The following is a 17,141-nucleotide window of genomic DNA, read 5'->3' on the forward strand; positions in this document are numbered from 1 at the left end:
CTAGATTTAAGTAAAATGTTCTTTAAGCCAAATGCTCTTATAAGATTCTTAAATTGAGATCAAATTTGCTTTTATGACGCAAGATTTAAGCAAAAAAGTTCTTACATATTCTAAATGTAGGAGTATTATTTTATTTTCTTATCATTTCTAGAGTCTCCAATTAACCTATCATGCATATGGAAGGAAGCCAGCACACGGGGGGGGGGGGGGGGGGGGGGGGGGGGGGGAGCGTGTGGGTTCCGCACAGGTGTGATTGATAAGAGTGTGATTGTAGCTCAGATTCACTTAATGTAGGAAAACCTCATTCTTTTTTGGCATAATTTGCATGTAAATTCACTAGTTTTTCGATTTATGAAGTAGATAAAAAGAGAGTAATATTTTCTTGAATCAAGTTTAATAATTGTACATGTTTACGCACATTTTTTTTTTTTTTTTTTTTTTACAAATTCCAAAAAAAGTTCAGTATTCCTGTTAATATTTTGACTTTGTTGTCATGAAATTACAGCTGTTTCTCATTTCTGCAGTTTTATCAATTTTACAACTATTTCAACTCTCTTCTTGTAATTACAACTCTATTCCCATAATATTTTGACTTTATTCTTGTAACACTAGAACTTTTTCTGCAGCCTAATTTTCTAGAAAATACAATACAGTACAAAGTACAAAATATTGTTAGTTACATTGGGAAAAACTTTATTCTACTAAAATGGCATTATTTTTCCTCATATTATTATGATGTTATTGTCATAAAATTAGATTACAACCTTTTCTCTTCATATTTGGACTTTATTCTTGTAAAATTACTGCTGGTTTGTCCATTTTTGCTGATTTTGTTTTGGTTTGTTTTAGTTTTTAATGTTCCGCGGGCTGTAAATGGCCGCCCATGGCCTCACTTTGGACACCCCTGTTTTAGCCTCTTCCTTCTTTACAGCTCTCACAATGTTTCTGTCGTGTTTTCCTTGGATACTAGTGGTTTATTTCTTTTTCAGGACATTCCAAATGGTCGTAGTGGCTATGACCAGTGTTTTGTACAATGGTTCTGATTCATTTTCCATCTTCTCTGAGTCACAATTCCCATAGATAGTTCTCTGGTTTTCATGTTGTTTTCACTTCTAAATGCAGTTTGCACAGGCAAAACCTATCCAACTCAATCTGAAAGTGAGCGTAGACGTTCAGTTCTATTTGTTGATTGAATAAGTAAAGCAACAGGAGACACCTGTCAGTCACATGTTCCAATACTTTTGCTCTCGGGTGGGTTCAAACAAAAGGCGCAATCTTGCAAGTTGTACATCTGATACAGATGTAAACAAAAATAAAAGCTGAAAGGTTGCTCTCTGGTCTCATATTCATCTTTTGTTGTTAAACCCAAATGTTTTCAGTCTCCAGCAAAAATAAAAGAATGATCCTCACTGTTCCAATGCTTTTGGAGATCACTTTACATTGCAGTTGACACTTTCTTTCAAGAAGGAAAGTGATTTTATTTAGATTTTTAATGGATCTTGTCTCTTACACATTTTTCTTCTGCTAAATACACAGACAGAAACTGTACTTAAAGTTGGCCGAGTATGATCTGAACAGGCTTAAGAGACATGTTACACCTCCATGACTAGAATAAACAAGGACGTGGGTGGAGGGCAAAGTTGCATTTTTGTACGCCAAAACAGTTGAAGTTTTTGCTTCCCGTCGGGACTATACTATATGTCAACATTAGGCGATTTAGTGCACCATTTTTTTTTGGATATATTTTTATTTTAGATATTTTTTCAATATTTTTATATTTTATTAAACTGGTAGTGTTCTACACCAGTAATCCCCAACCCCGGGGTCATTTGGTACTGGGCCGCACAGAATGAAAAAAATAATTTCCATTATTTATTTATTTTTTTTATGTTTTATTTTGAAAAGTGGCCGAATTCTCTCTGTTACATCCGTCTCACTTGACGCATGTCCATTGTGCGTGTGCTAACTTTCTCTCACGGCGCACAGATAGACTACTATTGTATTTTTACCATTTTTCTTTCACCTCATATTTGGTGTCAAATGCTGATACTATGTGGGAATGCATAAAGGTAAGTTTTGATGACTTATTGAGTGCTAATGTGCGCATTTGTCTCAAGTGAATTCATGCTAGCACACTGCCTTTTACCACACACGTCAAACAGCCATGTAATCATCTCTCTGGAAAAACTCCAGGCTTGAACTGGTGGGTCGGCATTCATTTTGTGCTTGTAATTTGATGTTATTCATGTGTTAGTTTTACACAATACATAATAAATAGGATAAATTAGATCGCTATAATGTATGACCCCCGTTTCTTCATGTGTTGGTGTGGTGCAGATGTATCCTGTATGTACTATATGTTATTATTATTGTTATTATACTATTTAACCGCATTGGACTTTTTGTCGTCCTTCCAGAGCGGGCCATTGCTAGACACGAGGTACGGGAGATCGAGCAGCGGCACACCCAGGATGGCCTGCGGGAGCGGGACACATCGTGGGCGGCGTCTGCGCCGGAGAGTGACGATGACGTGGTCATCATTTATAACCGCGTGCCCAAGACTGCCAGCACCTCCTTCACCAACATCGCCTACGACCTGTGCGGGAGGAACCACTACCACGTACTGCACATCAACACCACCAAGAACAACCCGGTCATGTCCATACAGGACCAGGTCACAAGGAATGACTCATTTTGCTTGTTTAGCCACAGTGCTGCATACTAATGAGTGTTTGGGCTGCTTCAGGTACGGTTTGTGAAGAATGTGACTGAATGGAGGGAGATGAAGCCAGCCTTCTACCATGGACATGTCTCCTTCCTGGACTTCACCAAGTAAGGATATGCCCCCCCCCCCGCAGCTACAGTGGTGTGAAAAGTGTTGGCCCCCTTCCTGATTTCTTAATTTTTTGCATGTTTGTCACACTTAAATGTTTCAGATCATCAAACAAATTTAAATATTAGTCAATGACGACACCACTGAACACAAAATGCAGTTTTCAAATGAAACTTTTTATTATTAAGGAAGAAAAAAAATCCAAACCTACATTCCCCTGTGTGAAAAAGTGACCCCAACCCCCCAGAAAGAAAGTAATTGAGATCTGTCAATCTGGAAAAAGTTATAAAGGCATTTCGAAAGCTTTGGGACTCCACGAACCACAGTGAGAGCCACTATCCATAAATGGCGAAAACAATGAACCGTGGTGAACCTTCCTAGGAGTGGCCGGCCAGCCAAAATGACCCCAAGAGCGCAGCGACTCAGCCAAGAGGTCACAAAAGACCCCACAACAACATCCAAAGAACTGCAGGCCTCACTTGCCTCAGTGAAGATCAGTCTTCATGACTCCCCCATAAGAAAGACACTGGGCAAAAACGGCCTTCATGACAGAGTTCCAAGATGAAAACCGCTGCTGAACAAAAATAGCTTTAAGGCTCATCTCGATTTTGCCAGAAAACATCTTGATGATCCCCAAGACTTTTACGAAAATACTCTGTGGCCTGACAAGACTAAAGTTGAAGTTTTTGGAAGGTGTGTGTCCCATTACATCTGGCGTAAAAGTAATGCTGCATTTCAGAAAAAGAACATCATACCAACAGTAAAGTATGGTGGTGGTAGTGTGATGGTCTGGGGATGTTTTGCAGTTTCAGGACCTGGAGGACTTGGTGTGATAAATGGAACCATGAATTCTGCTGTCTACCAAAAAATCCTGAAGGAGAATGTCCGGCCATCTGTTTGTAACCTCAAGCTGAAACCAACTTGGGTTCTGCAGCAGGACAATGATCCAAAACACACCAGCAAGTCCACCTCTGAATGGCTGAAGAAAAACAAAATGAAGACTTTGGAGTGGCCTAGTCAAAGTCCTGACCTGAATCCTATTGAGATGCTGTGTCATGACCTTAAAAAGGTGGTTCATGCTCAAAAACCCTCCAGTGTGGCGCAATTACAACAATTCTGCAAAGATGAGTGTTCCTCCACAGCGCTTTAAGAGACTCATTGCAAGTTACCGCAGACATTTGATGGCAGTGGTCCAGTTATTAGGTTTAGGGGGCAATCACTTTTTCACACAGGGCCGTGTACTGTAGGTTTGGATTTTGTTCAGTTGTGTTGTCATTGGCTCATATTTAAATTTGTTTGATGATCTGAAACATTTAATTGTGACAAACATGCAAAAAAATAAGAAATCAGGAAGGGGGTCAACGCTTTTTCACAACACTGTATAACTTCTACTCATCTGCCAAGACTAATTACGATTCAAGGGGAACTAAAGAGTCTCAGTACTTTTGTCCATGTGGTGTATCTCTGTTCCGCTTTTAACCGAAGTCACTTCTTCTCAGGTTCGGCGTGAAGAGGAAACCTATCTACATCAACGTGATCAGAGACCCCATTGAAAGACTGGTGTCATATTATTACTTTTTGCGTTTTGGAGACGACTACCGACCGGGTTTGCGACGGAGGAAACAAGGGGACAAGAAGGTTTGAAACCCCCAAACTCCTTCAATATGTTTTTTTTAATACTTTTCAACGAGTTCAAGACAGTTTTTCCATGTTTCAGACGTTTGATGAATGCGTATCAGCCGGGGGCTCCGACTGCGCCCCCGAAAAGCTCTGGCTCCAGATTCCCTTCTTCTGTGGTCACTACTCGGAATGCTGGTAGGTGCTCACGACCTCCACCACAGGGAAGAAACCAAATTGCAACTCATTTATCGCGGTTAATTTGTTCCAGACCCGACCGCGATAAGTGAATTTCCGCGATATATGTGTATATAAATAAATAATTTTTTTTATTGACTAAAAATAGACTAAAACGTTTTTTAGTTTTCGACAACTAAAACTGGACTAAAGCTTGTCTTGTAAGACTAAAAATAAAATGGCTGCCAAAAACAACACTGTAAAGTTGGATCCAGTTTTAATAAATTAAATATTTTAATAAAAAAACTGTGTACGATCTTCTAAATACTGTTTTGAACGTTAGGAGAACCATCTAGACATGAAATAGTCTAGATGGGCTGTAGCAGGGGTGGGCAAACTGCGGCCCGGGGGCCACATCAGGCCCGCCGAGCGTCTTAATCCGACCCGCCATTTCCAAATTGCCTTTTTTTAAACATTTAACATCAAAACTGTAGCTGGCAACATGACCTGCAGTGCTATTGTGGCACGCTTGAGTCACCAAAATAATCAGATGCAATTTGTAGCTTGTAAAAAAAAAAAAAAAACCAAAAAATCCAAACAACACAACACGTCAACACACGACGCACAAAGTAACCAATACCTACTGCACCATGTGGGCTACAAATATCAATGCGCGTCACCCATGCAAAAAAAACACACACATATATTATCCTGCCGCAAGGCATGCTGGGTAGCTTGTGGTACTCTCCCAACATTTTGCCATGTTTGTCGCATTTTTTGCTAGATTGCAAAATATGTTGAGGAGGAGTTAACATACTCCTGATATCCAGTGTTTTATTGCTCATGGTTCATCAGCTGAAAGACCTAGCATGCCTTGCGGGCATCTGGAAATAACAGTTTTAAGTCACGTGTTATGTTTAGCGCTTAGTTGCTGATTTGTATGATGCATTAACTTGCTGTGAATGTGTTGTGTTTTCATTTCGTTGCATCGTGGGCATGTATGTCGTTCTGCTTGATGCCATCTATATATAGAAAGCCCCTCCGCCAAATTTTTTAACCCAGTGTGGCCCGCGAGTCAAAAAGTTTGCCCACCCCTGGTCAATAGTCACCTTTACATTTGTATTACCCAATGTAGTAGATGTAATCAGAGAAACGTGACGTCAGGGGTTCAGAGTTGAAGGCAACATATAACATTACAAGCATCAAAGCAAGACGCTTTACTTAAAATCCAAAGGCAAAATTTTGAAATAATTCCAGAGCGAGGACGTACTGAGCTAGCAAGCTTGTAATTAATGATATTCTTAAAGCTGCAACCTACGCCTCCCCTGACGTCCTCTGGCACCCCCTAGAGGAAGTGTGCCTCTCATATTAAAAAGCACTGCTAAAGAGGAACAATGGGCCTCATTCACCAATAACCAATAACTCTGAGACCCTTCTTAGAGTTTCTCGTAAGCTGTTCTTAAGAGGGTTCTTAAGAAAACACTACGTCAGATTTATCAACGTGTTCTTAAACCGCAGAATTGTTCGCAGCTGTGTTCTTAAGTTGATGAATCCCACCTCGTAAAGTGAAAGCACGTACAAGGTGAGCCTAATTAACATGTGATTAGCAAAGGTCACAGCCCATCAATGCTCATGAAAGGACATGAGACTGCAGGGTCGTGAGCAGATGCAGATTTCAAAATGCCGAAAGCAAAAGGTAAATTAATTGGAGCGCAGCAGGTGAAGAGAAAAACAACTTTGGTAGTACAGAGGTGGAGGCACTGCTGCAGCAAATCTGCCACAGGAAAAAGACGCCAACAAAAAGCAAGCATGGGAGGCTGTCACACTTGCAGGAGGACGCACAACAGAGGAGGTGAAAATGGAAAAAAAGAATGGTTTGACCTCAAATCCGAGGCCAAAAAAAAAACATTGCGAAATTCCAACGGGAGAACCACTTTTATTGTAGTAATCTATTACTTTTATAATTTTGAACACTTAAGTCATTTTTATAACGTATTTTTAGCTTTTTTTTACACTTTCATTTATATCATTTGTAAAAATATTTATTCCTTATTCATTTATTTTATTTTGTTTATATTTGTTATACTTTTCTTGAAGTCAAACCATGCTAATGTATTTGTGTTTCAAAATCATCTTTTGAAACATTAATACACACAATTACATGTCCAAAGTGCATTTTAGAGGAATTTATTAAGGCATTTTATCACCAAATGAGGAAGACCGTGATAAATGCATACATACAAATAATGCATAAATTAAAAATAAATAGCAAATAGCAAAATCAGATATTGGACCGTGCAATGACCATACAGAACGACCAAGGAGGAAGCTGACTCAACTATTGCTCAAATTTACTTCAAAATAAGTCAGACATCAGTTGTATATTACATGTTTTACTCATTTTTGACGTGCTCTTAGCGAACCACCCGGAATGGATCCACTACTCCCAACCCACTAGTTGAGAACCACTGGTTTAAATGCTCCTTGTCAACCAATGAACTGTTATCCTCTTTATAGACCTCAATTTACACTATTTTCACTATTAAGTGGAGACCCTGATGCTGACTAAAGATTTGCATGTGGAGTAAAATTAGTATCCTTGGATGTTGCCAAAAACTTCCACCTACACCTTGTCTTTCTTTCCTTAGTCCTAATCCCTTCTGGTTCTCCTTCACATTATCTTCCATCCTTTATCTGTTCCTTCCTTGTCGGCTCTGTGAGCATTTTCCCACATCCCTGTGGATGCAGGATTAAAATGCAAACATATTGTCTTTGCAGGAATGTGGGTAGCCAGTGGGCTCTGGAGCAGGCTAAATACAACCTGGTGAACGAGTACATGCTGGTCGGCGTGACGGAGGAGCTGGAGGACTTTGTCATGATGCTGGAGGCGGCGCTGCCACGTTTCTTCAAAGGAGCCACCGAGCTGTACAAAACAGGTGCACTTGGTATCATTTACCCTTCCATTCCATTTTCTATCGTTTATACGGGTCCCGGTCGCGGGGGTAGCGGTCCCAGTAGGAAAGTCCAGACTTCCCGGTTCCCGGCCACTCCTTCCAGTTCCACCGGGAGGACACCACCCAGCACACCCTCACTACATGTTTGGGTCTGGCGGGCATCCTCCCCCGCCATCTAATCCAACTCATCACCAGGTGGTGAAAGCTCAGCCCATCTTCATCGGATGTAGGTCTGATGGTACGACTACAAAGTCGATCATAGACCTGCGGCCTATGGTGTCCCGGTGCCAAGTGCACCCTTTCCCCAACCCAAAGGTGTAGGGAAGTGACCCTCTCGTTCACCGGGGATGACTCCAACACAGAAGCACCAAGCCAGGGGGCTATTAATAAGTCCACACCAGTTTGCCGCCTCTGCCCTGCAACAACTGCAGAGTAGCACATGTTCCAGCCCCTCTCAAGGAGTTTGCTTCCAGAGCCCAAACTGTGGGTCGAGGTGCGTCCGAGTAGGTCTAGTCGGAAGGTCTCAACCTCTCGCACAAACTCGAGCTCCTTCTCCACCAAAGAAGTGACATTCAATGTCCAAAGAACCAGATTTGGCCGCCGAAGATCAGGTCGCCCAGGCACTGGTGTGGTTATTGATTAGCTACAGTGACTGCAGCTATAGGGAATACATAGAGAGCCTGGAGGAATGAAATCCTGGAAAGATGTGAATTAAATCCTGTGAAAACTTGATGACGTCCGTGTGGTTTTGCAGCAGTCCAATGTCATGGAATTAGCACCGATTCAGTCACTTGGAAAGCTTTACTTGCGTAATATTTTCTCACACACACGTACAGTATATTATACCAGTCAATGACTTATTACATAAAATAGCGCCATTTGACAACAGGGGTTATCTAAAAGCACTTAACATGTGGAGCAGGTCAAGAACCACACTCCTCAAAGGACAACAACTGAGCCACACATTCTCAAGCACTTGGCGACAAAGGCAAGGAAATATTCCCTGTAGGGACGAAGCCTCTAACAGAACCCAGGATCTGTAGGGCAGCTGTCTGTCTGGACCGGCTGGGCTGTGTTTTGGATCAATATCCTGCTGCAGAACCCAAGTTGGTTTCAGCTTGAGGTCACCAACAGATGGCCGGATATTCTCCTTCAGGATATTTTGGTAGACAGCAGAATTCATTGTTCCAAGTCTTCCAGGTCCTGAAGCAGCAAAATAGCCCCAGACCATCACACTACCACCACCATATTTTACTGTTGGTATGGTGTTTTTTTTCTGAAATGCCGCGTTACTTTTAAACTAGATGTGATGGCACACACACCTTCCAAAAAATTATTAGTATTTTCCCAAAGGTCTTGGATGTTTTCTGGCAAAACTGAGTCAAGCCTTAATTTTTTTTTTGTTCAGAAGTGTTTTTTGTCTTGGAACTCTGCCATGCAGGCCGTTTTTGCCCAGTGTCTTTCTTGTGGTGGAGTCATGAACACTGCCCTTAACTGAGGCAAGTGAGGCCTGCAGTTCTTTGGATGTTGTTGTGGGGTCTTTTGTGACCTCTTGGATGAGTCGTCACTGCGCTCTTGGGGTCATTTTGGTTGGTCGGCCACTCCTGGGAAGGTTCGCCACTGTTCCATGGTTTCACCATTTATGGATAATGGCTCTCACTGTAGTTTGCTGCAGTCCCAAAGCTTTAGAAATGGCTTTTTAACCTTTTCCAGACTGATAGATGTCAATTAATCTCAGTTATGTAGGGATATAACGGATGCCAGCAAGTGTGGCTGTGTGATAATACGACGTATAAAACCTCACTCCACGATGCCTTAAGACAGGGGGTGTCAAGCACTGCAGGTTTTCTTTCCAGCTGGTCACTAAAGCAGGTGATTTTAATGATCAACACCGCCCTTAATTTGAGGGAAGGAGCTCATCAATTAAATCTCCTGCCGGAGAAACTGGTTTGAGAGAAAACCTGCAGTGTCTCGGCCCTCCATGGCACGGGTTTGCCTTAAGACCTGCTCGACTTAACTCTCAATCAGTCGGAATGTGTGGTCGTGGGTTTCGGTACCAGCGTGTGCCACTGTTACATTAAGATAATGATTCCGATAGCAGCTCTGCGGTGGGAGTACCAGCTACACGGCCCCATTTTACATTGGACGCGCCATTTCATTTGCTGACCTTTTATGTCTGCACCACCCTCACTTGAGTCGTCTTGTGACGGATTTCGTAACTGGGCAAGTTAAGCGACATCCAAATCTAGTGGTTTTCGGTTCGTGTACTTCAGCTGAAGAGAGATCCCGAGCACAGCGGCAAGCCACTGTTACCCACAAAAGTTTAGAAAAGCAGAAAGGAGTGAAGTCGACCTCATTCCAAAGTCCTTGTTTAATAATGTTTAATTATTGTCTGAGAAGCTCCTGGCAATTACAAATCACTCGCTCTACCTGCTGTGCCCCCTAAGACTTCACTTGGTATGCCTCATTTAATCAAAAGCTACTGACCCAATAATACAGCCCGATCACCATTTTTCTATTTTTAGGATCCATTTGATCCGAATTGCAAGGATGGGAGAACTTGTCCACAAGTGACTTTAACTGTGTAGCCTGTGTAGGGGGAAAACATGATTAAAAATGATATGAATTATTTAAGATGTGGATTGCTCTTTCACAGATGAATCGTTTCTGCATCTTGAGGAGACTGTGGCTATCACAGGGAGGGTGTATGCAAGCTAAAAAGGAAATACAAATACATACAAAATACATAAAGACATTAGTACATCGTGTCCATGTTCGGCTAAAACCAGACCTTATGTATTTAAAGATGCCATATTGTACTAGTTTGCCCACAGACTTGATGCTGTCGGTGCTTTTCGGAAGCTCTAATGGGAACACACCGTTTTGTGTGTCTGTAGCGTTAATATTTGACTTATTTTTCAGGAGAACATGCATCACTGGTGAAACTTACAGAGGAAGGGACGCCTTCTTTAAGGAAACTTTGGATGTGGGAGTACATAGTTTGACGGCGCTCTAGCAGGACTTCCAGGTGTCATGCAGCGGTGCTCCAAGTGAGAGCGCAGTCGGCAAACCCGGTGTCTTCCACCGCTGAGAGAGACTGATCGTCCAGTCCGATGAAATCAATTATTTTTCGTGTTATTTGCTGTAGACTTCTGAGTATCATGTACTGTACATACGGGCGAGTGTTGTCCACCGATCAAATGCCGTATTAACGTCAAGCGTTTTAACGTGCTACCCCGGCGAGATATATTTCGTGGCATGTTTCGCGGGGTGCAAAAACTGTAAAAATGTGTCACTCTCACAAACGGCAGGTAAGTTCCACACGGCAGACATGATCGTTTTGGGTAGTCTGAAGGAAAGTGGGTGGGAGACGCTCGCTACAGGCTGCATGCTGCAATATACGAGCCGGAGGTCATCATTTATCAGCATATGCCGATCACATGCTCACATGGGCGGTTGATCGGAGCAGCCCTGGTGATAACAGTTGTGACGATTGGACACCACATGATTTTTTTTTTTTAACATATCAATACATAATTAACTTAGAAACGCTTTATCCACGAGGAGTATTTTGCAGCAGGTGTGTGTTTTTAGAAGCGAAACAGAAGGCGTTCAAGACGCTTCCCAGGCTAATTAACGCGCGTGATGGCGGCAGACATGGAGGGTAACAATTGTTATTGGATTTCTAAAGTTCCTGTGCTTCGTCAATATTATCTGCTTAGCAGAAATTGTGTGCGTATGTTTGCAAACAGCACATCAATATTCAAATAATCCTGCAAATATCTTCGCAGGATGCAATTACTGTTCATATCAGAGACACTCAATAAAACCATAGTATTGCTCTGAGCTTTTTGTGTCCTTTTTTTTTTTTTTAAATCAGTCAAGAAAAGCCCAAACGTTATCCAAGATTCTTCTTATCATCACAACCATGGAATTTCCATTTCGCCTATGACTACCAATTTCAAAATAAACATAAAATAGAAGAGCCAAGATCTCTGCAGGTTCGAGGAACGTGTCCGACACAATAGATGCAATATATCACACACAATAACGTAGCATTAAGGAGTGGAACAGGAGGACACAAACGTTGGCAATACTAGAACAGCTATGTGAGCTAAAGTGCTAACATTCACAGTCGCACTTTAGCAGCAACATCATGTTAGGTTAGCCTATTCGCCGGAGAAAAACAAAATGATCCACGTTAGCGCCCGCGTCTGTAGCTCACTGACGGATATAGTTGGCAGAGCTACAGGTTTTTTTTTAAGATGTGTAGCGAAGCCTGCTTTTTTTTTTTTTTTTGCTCATGTAGCATGAGGAAGGATGTTTTTGGTCAGAAAAACTGACTTTTTCTTAAAAGTGGAGCAAACAAGTATGGGAGATGATGTTTTTTGTCGCATTTAGTGCTCATGAAGCGACACTTGTTACAGTTGTAACATCATTTAAACTATTTTGCATAATAGTTTTACCTTTAACGTATACAATACACAAAATACAAATGTGTCCTTTCAAGGTTTGAGGGGAAAATGACGAGTGGACCTACAGTATGTTCTCTGTGATGATGCTGGTGTCTTTTTTCTGCATTATCCACCACGGACAGCCTTGAATCCCCATCTCTCTCTGTTTCGCTTGATCACACAGGAAAGAAATCCCATCTGAGGAAGACCAGCGAGAAGAAGCCGCCCACCAGGGAGTCGACGGCCAAACTGCAGCAGTCGGGCATCTGGAAGATGGAGAATGAGTTCTACGAGTTCGCACTGGAGCAGTTCCAGTTTGTCAGGGCGCATGCCGTGCGGGAAAAGGACGGGGAGCTCTACATGCTGGCGCAAAACTTCTTCTATGAGAAGATCTACCCCAAAAACTAACAAGGAACATGTGCTGAAAGAGGTTTGAGGTGGGATGAAGAGGACACAAGGCCTAGATGTGGTGAAGGAGCATAAGAACCATTTTCTTCCGACGCTGCGATAAGAGTACTGACAGTTCACGCCTGGAGGAAGTGTTCCGTCCGTCCCGCCCGTTGAAGGTCAGCAGCTTCCGGGCCCTTTCACTTCCATGTGAAAGGTCAACCGAGGGCAGCACAGCACCGGAGACGTCCCGGCCAACAGCTGCTCGTCCAAGTCCCGAATGGCTGTGCAGATCCACGTCCCAGACAAAACATTTGCATTTGCTATGTACTGTTTGGTTGTGTCTCACCGTTTGAACTACTGTTGTCTTTTTGTATGTGAACACGTGACGCCACATCCCCATGGCCTCACTCTTACTAACTTCAAATGTACAATTACTGAGCTGTAGTGTTCCACTTTGAACGAAGACTTTTGAGGTTTTTATGAAATAAAAAAAAAGGTTGATGTGGACTGTTTGGCGGGTGTGTATGTTTTGTACAGCGTTTGATGTTAAGTGTGCAGCTTTATAGCATATAGCAGCTTTGTTTACAAGTGCTTTTATGACGGCCTGCATTGAAGATGCTACTTGCTGTAAATATAAATTACATTTTCAGTCAATTGCTCTATGTTGTTGGGACTGGTTCTGGTATGAAATTTGCTTGGTTAACATACACTACTCACAAAAAGTTAGGGATATTCAGCTTTTATTCTGCAATGTCACCAAAAAAAAGCAGAGTATCCCTAACTTTTTGTGTGTGGTGTACACTGCAACCTCGGTTAGCGTCCGCACCATTTAGCGTTTTTTTTTTGTTGTTGTTTTGGTTAACGTAACAAAACTGCCTCGGCCTCCGGTTCGTGTACAATATGGCGCGCCTCTTGTGTAATTAATACACTGCGTGTGTCAAACTGTTTTTAATGTATTTTTATCACAAAACATTCTTGTTAGCATCTGTTAGCACAGAACTTTAAAGAGGACCATCTACGCTTGTATCCTATGATACAATAGTGATAACAGTTAGCATACAGAAATATAGTGGTAACAAATCAATATATTCACTTTATCAAGTGTATGCCTGTGCTAGCAAGGGGGTGTGTATTTAGCATGCTAATGTATGTCTAACTAATTTAACCTTTCGGGAACCGGAAGTTACGCCGCTTGTCGATGATGTCATCAGCAGGTGACTCGAAAATGTTAACACAATTCACGTTTTTATGCTTTTACAGTTATAGCTTTACGTGCATAAAACAATTCAAAGTGCGTATAAATGGCGAATGAACGGGATAAATGAACATTTAAGGTGACTTTTACTCTCACTAAAGACGTGACTGTTCAAAGACACGATGTGGCAGCGAGATCGCCCACCACCACCTTCCTGTTTTCAGTCGCGTCAAGAATCACCTCTTCAACAAAGGTAAAAGTAACCTTAAATGTTCATTTACCCCTTTCGTTCATCATTTATATGTCTTTGTATGCATTTGGAGTTGTTTACTGCATGTAAAGCTATAAAAACGTGTTTTGTGTTGGGATTTTTGGCTTTCTGGAAGAGATTATTTAGATTTACATTATTTCTCACAGGGAAATTTAGTTCAGTTCGCGTCCATCTTGGTTAGAGTCGGGCCTTCGGGAACAAATTAATGACGCTAACCAGGGTTTCACTGTATATTTATTTTTTTTAAGTCCCTGTTTGCGCCTCAGTAAATTGTCCTCATGTAACTGGAATTATTCGGTATTATCTGCATGAGGGTTTCTTGGATTTTTTAAAACCCAATTAATAATTGAGAATCTACGAAATGTGCATTTTGATGCAATTGCAAAACATTGAAGACTTAGAATACGTTTAGAATACAAAAATAGGTCATATTTTTGTGTGCCTTCCTTGTGCCGAGCTCACTGCTGCAGCTTTGTCTGTCTGATACAACACTGCTGTCTCTTTTTTTAGCTTTTAAAAGCAGAACTTGGAGGTGCATATATGTTTTCCTTATCACAGAGGGATAAAGACCATTATTTTATTATCGCTATTAATTATTTTTTACCTTTATAGTGACCTGCAGAGGGGGATAGAGAGCCGCTAGTCGTTCTACTTCTTTTGTTTTTAATTAAAGTTCTAATGACACTTGACTAATGTGCTATTTCTTTTGCTATACAGTGGTGAGCTTGTTTTTACATAATGCTTCAACACATTAAAGATGTCGGAACAATGGAAGCTACTGTAGCAAAGATGAGTGAAAGTTGTCACTTAACTCATCTTCGAATAATCCCTGGCCAGTCATCAATATTGGGACTCATCCCCCTTAATCTTATATCATAGTCCAGTAAGAGCTTTCTGGTTTTGGCCCACTGACACACATAAATACTGCAAGGAGATTTCCCCTCCCCCCTCTATGGATGGAGTCTCTGTAGTCTCTTCAGTTTCAAGTCATTATTAGGTACTATGAGCTTTTGCTTGTGGGGTTTAGTTGGGCCCACCGAGGACCACATACTGAAGAATGAGAGGATGCAAGGGCCACTTTGATGTTGTAACGCAACACATATAGAGTCATACACTCCTGATCAAAATCTTAAGACCAGTTGAAAAATTGCTAGAATTAGCATTTTGCACATTTGGATCTTAATGAGGTTTTAAGTAGAGCTACAATATGCAAAAGCAAGAAGAGGGAGTGAGACAAAAAACATTTGGAACTTGTAATTTAAACAAGAACAACAAAAAACCTGAAACAGGCTGTTTATCACCTGATCAAAAGTTTAAGACCACAGGCTATAAAAGCCCAAATCTGCTCAAAATTGTTATTTTCTGTCAGGCATTCACATTGTCATGCACTCCTGATGGCTGAAGCTAAGAAGCTTTCTCTTTTTGAACATGGTCGGATTGTCGAGCTGCATATTTCTCCATTGCTGCTGAGGTTGGGTGCAGTAAATCAGTCATTCTACATTCTAAAAGGTCCTGAGCATTATGGAATAAAAAAGTCAAAGTGGTAAGCGCAAAAAAAAAATCACACCTACGCCAAGCCGGAGGATCCGATTGGCTGTCCATCAAGACACAGGGCGGTCTTCCACCCAAATTAAGGCCCTTACTGGTGCCGACTGCAGCGCAATAACCATCAGACGGCGGGAAAAGGGTTTAAAAAACAAATTCAAAGACCTCGTCTCCTTCAACGCCACAAAACTGCCCGTTTAGACTTTGCCAGGGAGCATCAAACACGGGACATTGAAAGGTGGAAAAAAGTTTTATTCTCCGATGAGAAAAAATTTAACCTCGGTGGTCCAGATGGCTTCCAACGTGACTGGCATGACAAGGAGATCCCACCTGAGATGTTTTCTACCCGGCACAGTGGAGGGGGGTCCATCATGGTCTGGGGTGCTTTTTCATTCAGTGGAACACTGGAGCTTCAGGTGGTGCAGGGTCGTCAAACGGCGACTGCTTACACGCAGATGTTGCAGCGGGCATCCCTCATGACTGAGGGCCCTCGTCTGTGTGGTAACAGCTGGGTTTTTCAACAGGACAACGCTGCAGTTCACAATGCTTGCTTGACCAAGGACTTTTTCAGGGAGAATAACATCACTCTTTTGGACCATCCTGCATGTTCCCCTCATTTAAATCCCATAGAGAACATTTGGGGATGGATGGCAAGGGAAGTTTATAAAAATGGCCATCAGTTCCAGACAGTTGATGCCCTTCGTGAAGCCATCTTCACCACTTGGAGCAATGTTCCCACTAGCCACCTGGAAACACTCGCATCAAGCATGCCCAGACAAATTTTTGAAGTGATTAACAAGAACGGTGGAGCTACTCATTACTGAGTCCTACTGGGAACATTTTTTGTTCTGGTTTGGAGAGCTTTTTGTTATTTTTTGAGCGATGGTCTTAAACTTTTGGTCAGCTGATAAACAGCCTGTTTCAGTTTAATTGTTGTTTTCAATAAATTACTTTTTCAAAGTGCTTTTTTGCTACAAAAGGTACGGTTCTTCATACAGTATTGAACCATGGAAGAAAGTGGTCAGTCGGAAACGCTACATACTTTGCTGAGGTCACTTTCACACCTTCAATAACCATAACGGGCCTAGCAGCTCTCTCCCAATGATTCCGATCCAAAACATGACTCAGCCACCTCCTTGCTGACATCACAGCCTTTTGTAGAGATATGCTGGCCATACTCCGGACCACCCAAGGTTGCACGGCCCTCATCAGTAAACAGGATTGTTTGAAAATGAATCTACATGTATTTGTTGGCCCACTGCAAACGTTTCTGCTTGTGAGTATTGGTTAGGGGTGGCCAAATAGTAGGTTTATGTATGACTGCAAGCCACTGGAGGATCCTACACCTTGACTTCAGAGGCACTAGCCGCTTCAAATACCTGTTTGCTGCTTTGAAACGGCCTTTTTTAGCAGGTGCTCTCTTGATTTGATACATTTGTCTGGCGGAAATATTTCTCATCATGCCTTTATCAGCACCATCCTGGCTGTCATCTGAATCAGCCACAAATTTCTTCACCGTACGAAAGGTTTTGTGAATTATTGAATGCTTTTATGCCTTGTCCAAGGCATTGCAATATTTAACGCTTTTTTGTCAGCAGAGAGATCCTTTTTCTTTCCCATATTGCTTGAAATGCACTTAATAACGTGCATCATTTTTAAGTAGCTTTCTTTTAATTGGGCTCAGCTGGCAAACTAATTATGACAG

At 41.9% G+C, this 17,141-nt stretch overlaps 1 protein-coding gene across 1 annotated transcript in view; it reads left to right on the top strand.

Annotated features, from left to right (window-relative positions):
* Positions 1–14,566, top strand: part of hs2st1a (heparan sulfate 2-O-sulfotransferase 1a) — a 57,321-nt gene extending 42,755 nt beyond the window's left edge. The window contains exons 2-7 of the mRNA XM_054765967.1: positions 2,418–2,674; positions 2,747–2,832; positions 4,333–4,471; positions 4,551–4,648; positions 7,406–7,563; positions 12,220–14,566. Of these exons, the coding sequence (XP_054621942.1) occupies positions 2,418–2,674; positions 2,747–2,832; positions 4,333–4,471; positions 4,551–4,648; positions 7,406–7,563; positions 12,220–12,443 (962 nt within the window). The 3' untranslated portion in view covers positions 12,444–14,566. The remainder of the gene's footprint in view (positions 1–2,417; positions 2,675–2,746; positions 2,833–4,332; positions 4,472–4,550; positions 4,649–7,405; positions 7,564–12,219) is intronic.
* The last annotated feature ends 2,575 nt before the right edge of the window (positions 14,567–17,141 follow it).

Source organism: Dunckerocampus dactyliophorus, chromosome 2 (genome assembly GCF_027744805.1).
Source record: "Dunckerocampus dactyliophorus isolate RoL2022-P2 chromosome 2, RoL_Ddac_1.1, whole genome shotgun sequence".
NCBI classification, from domain to species: Eukaryota; Metazoa; Chordata; class Actinopteri; order Syngnathiformes; family Syngnathidae; genus Dunckerocampus; species Dunckerocampus dactyliophorus.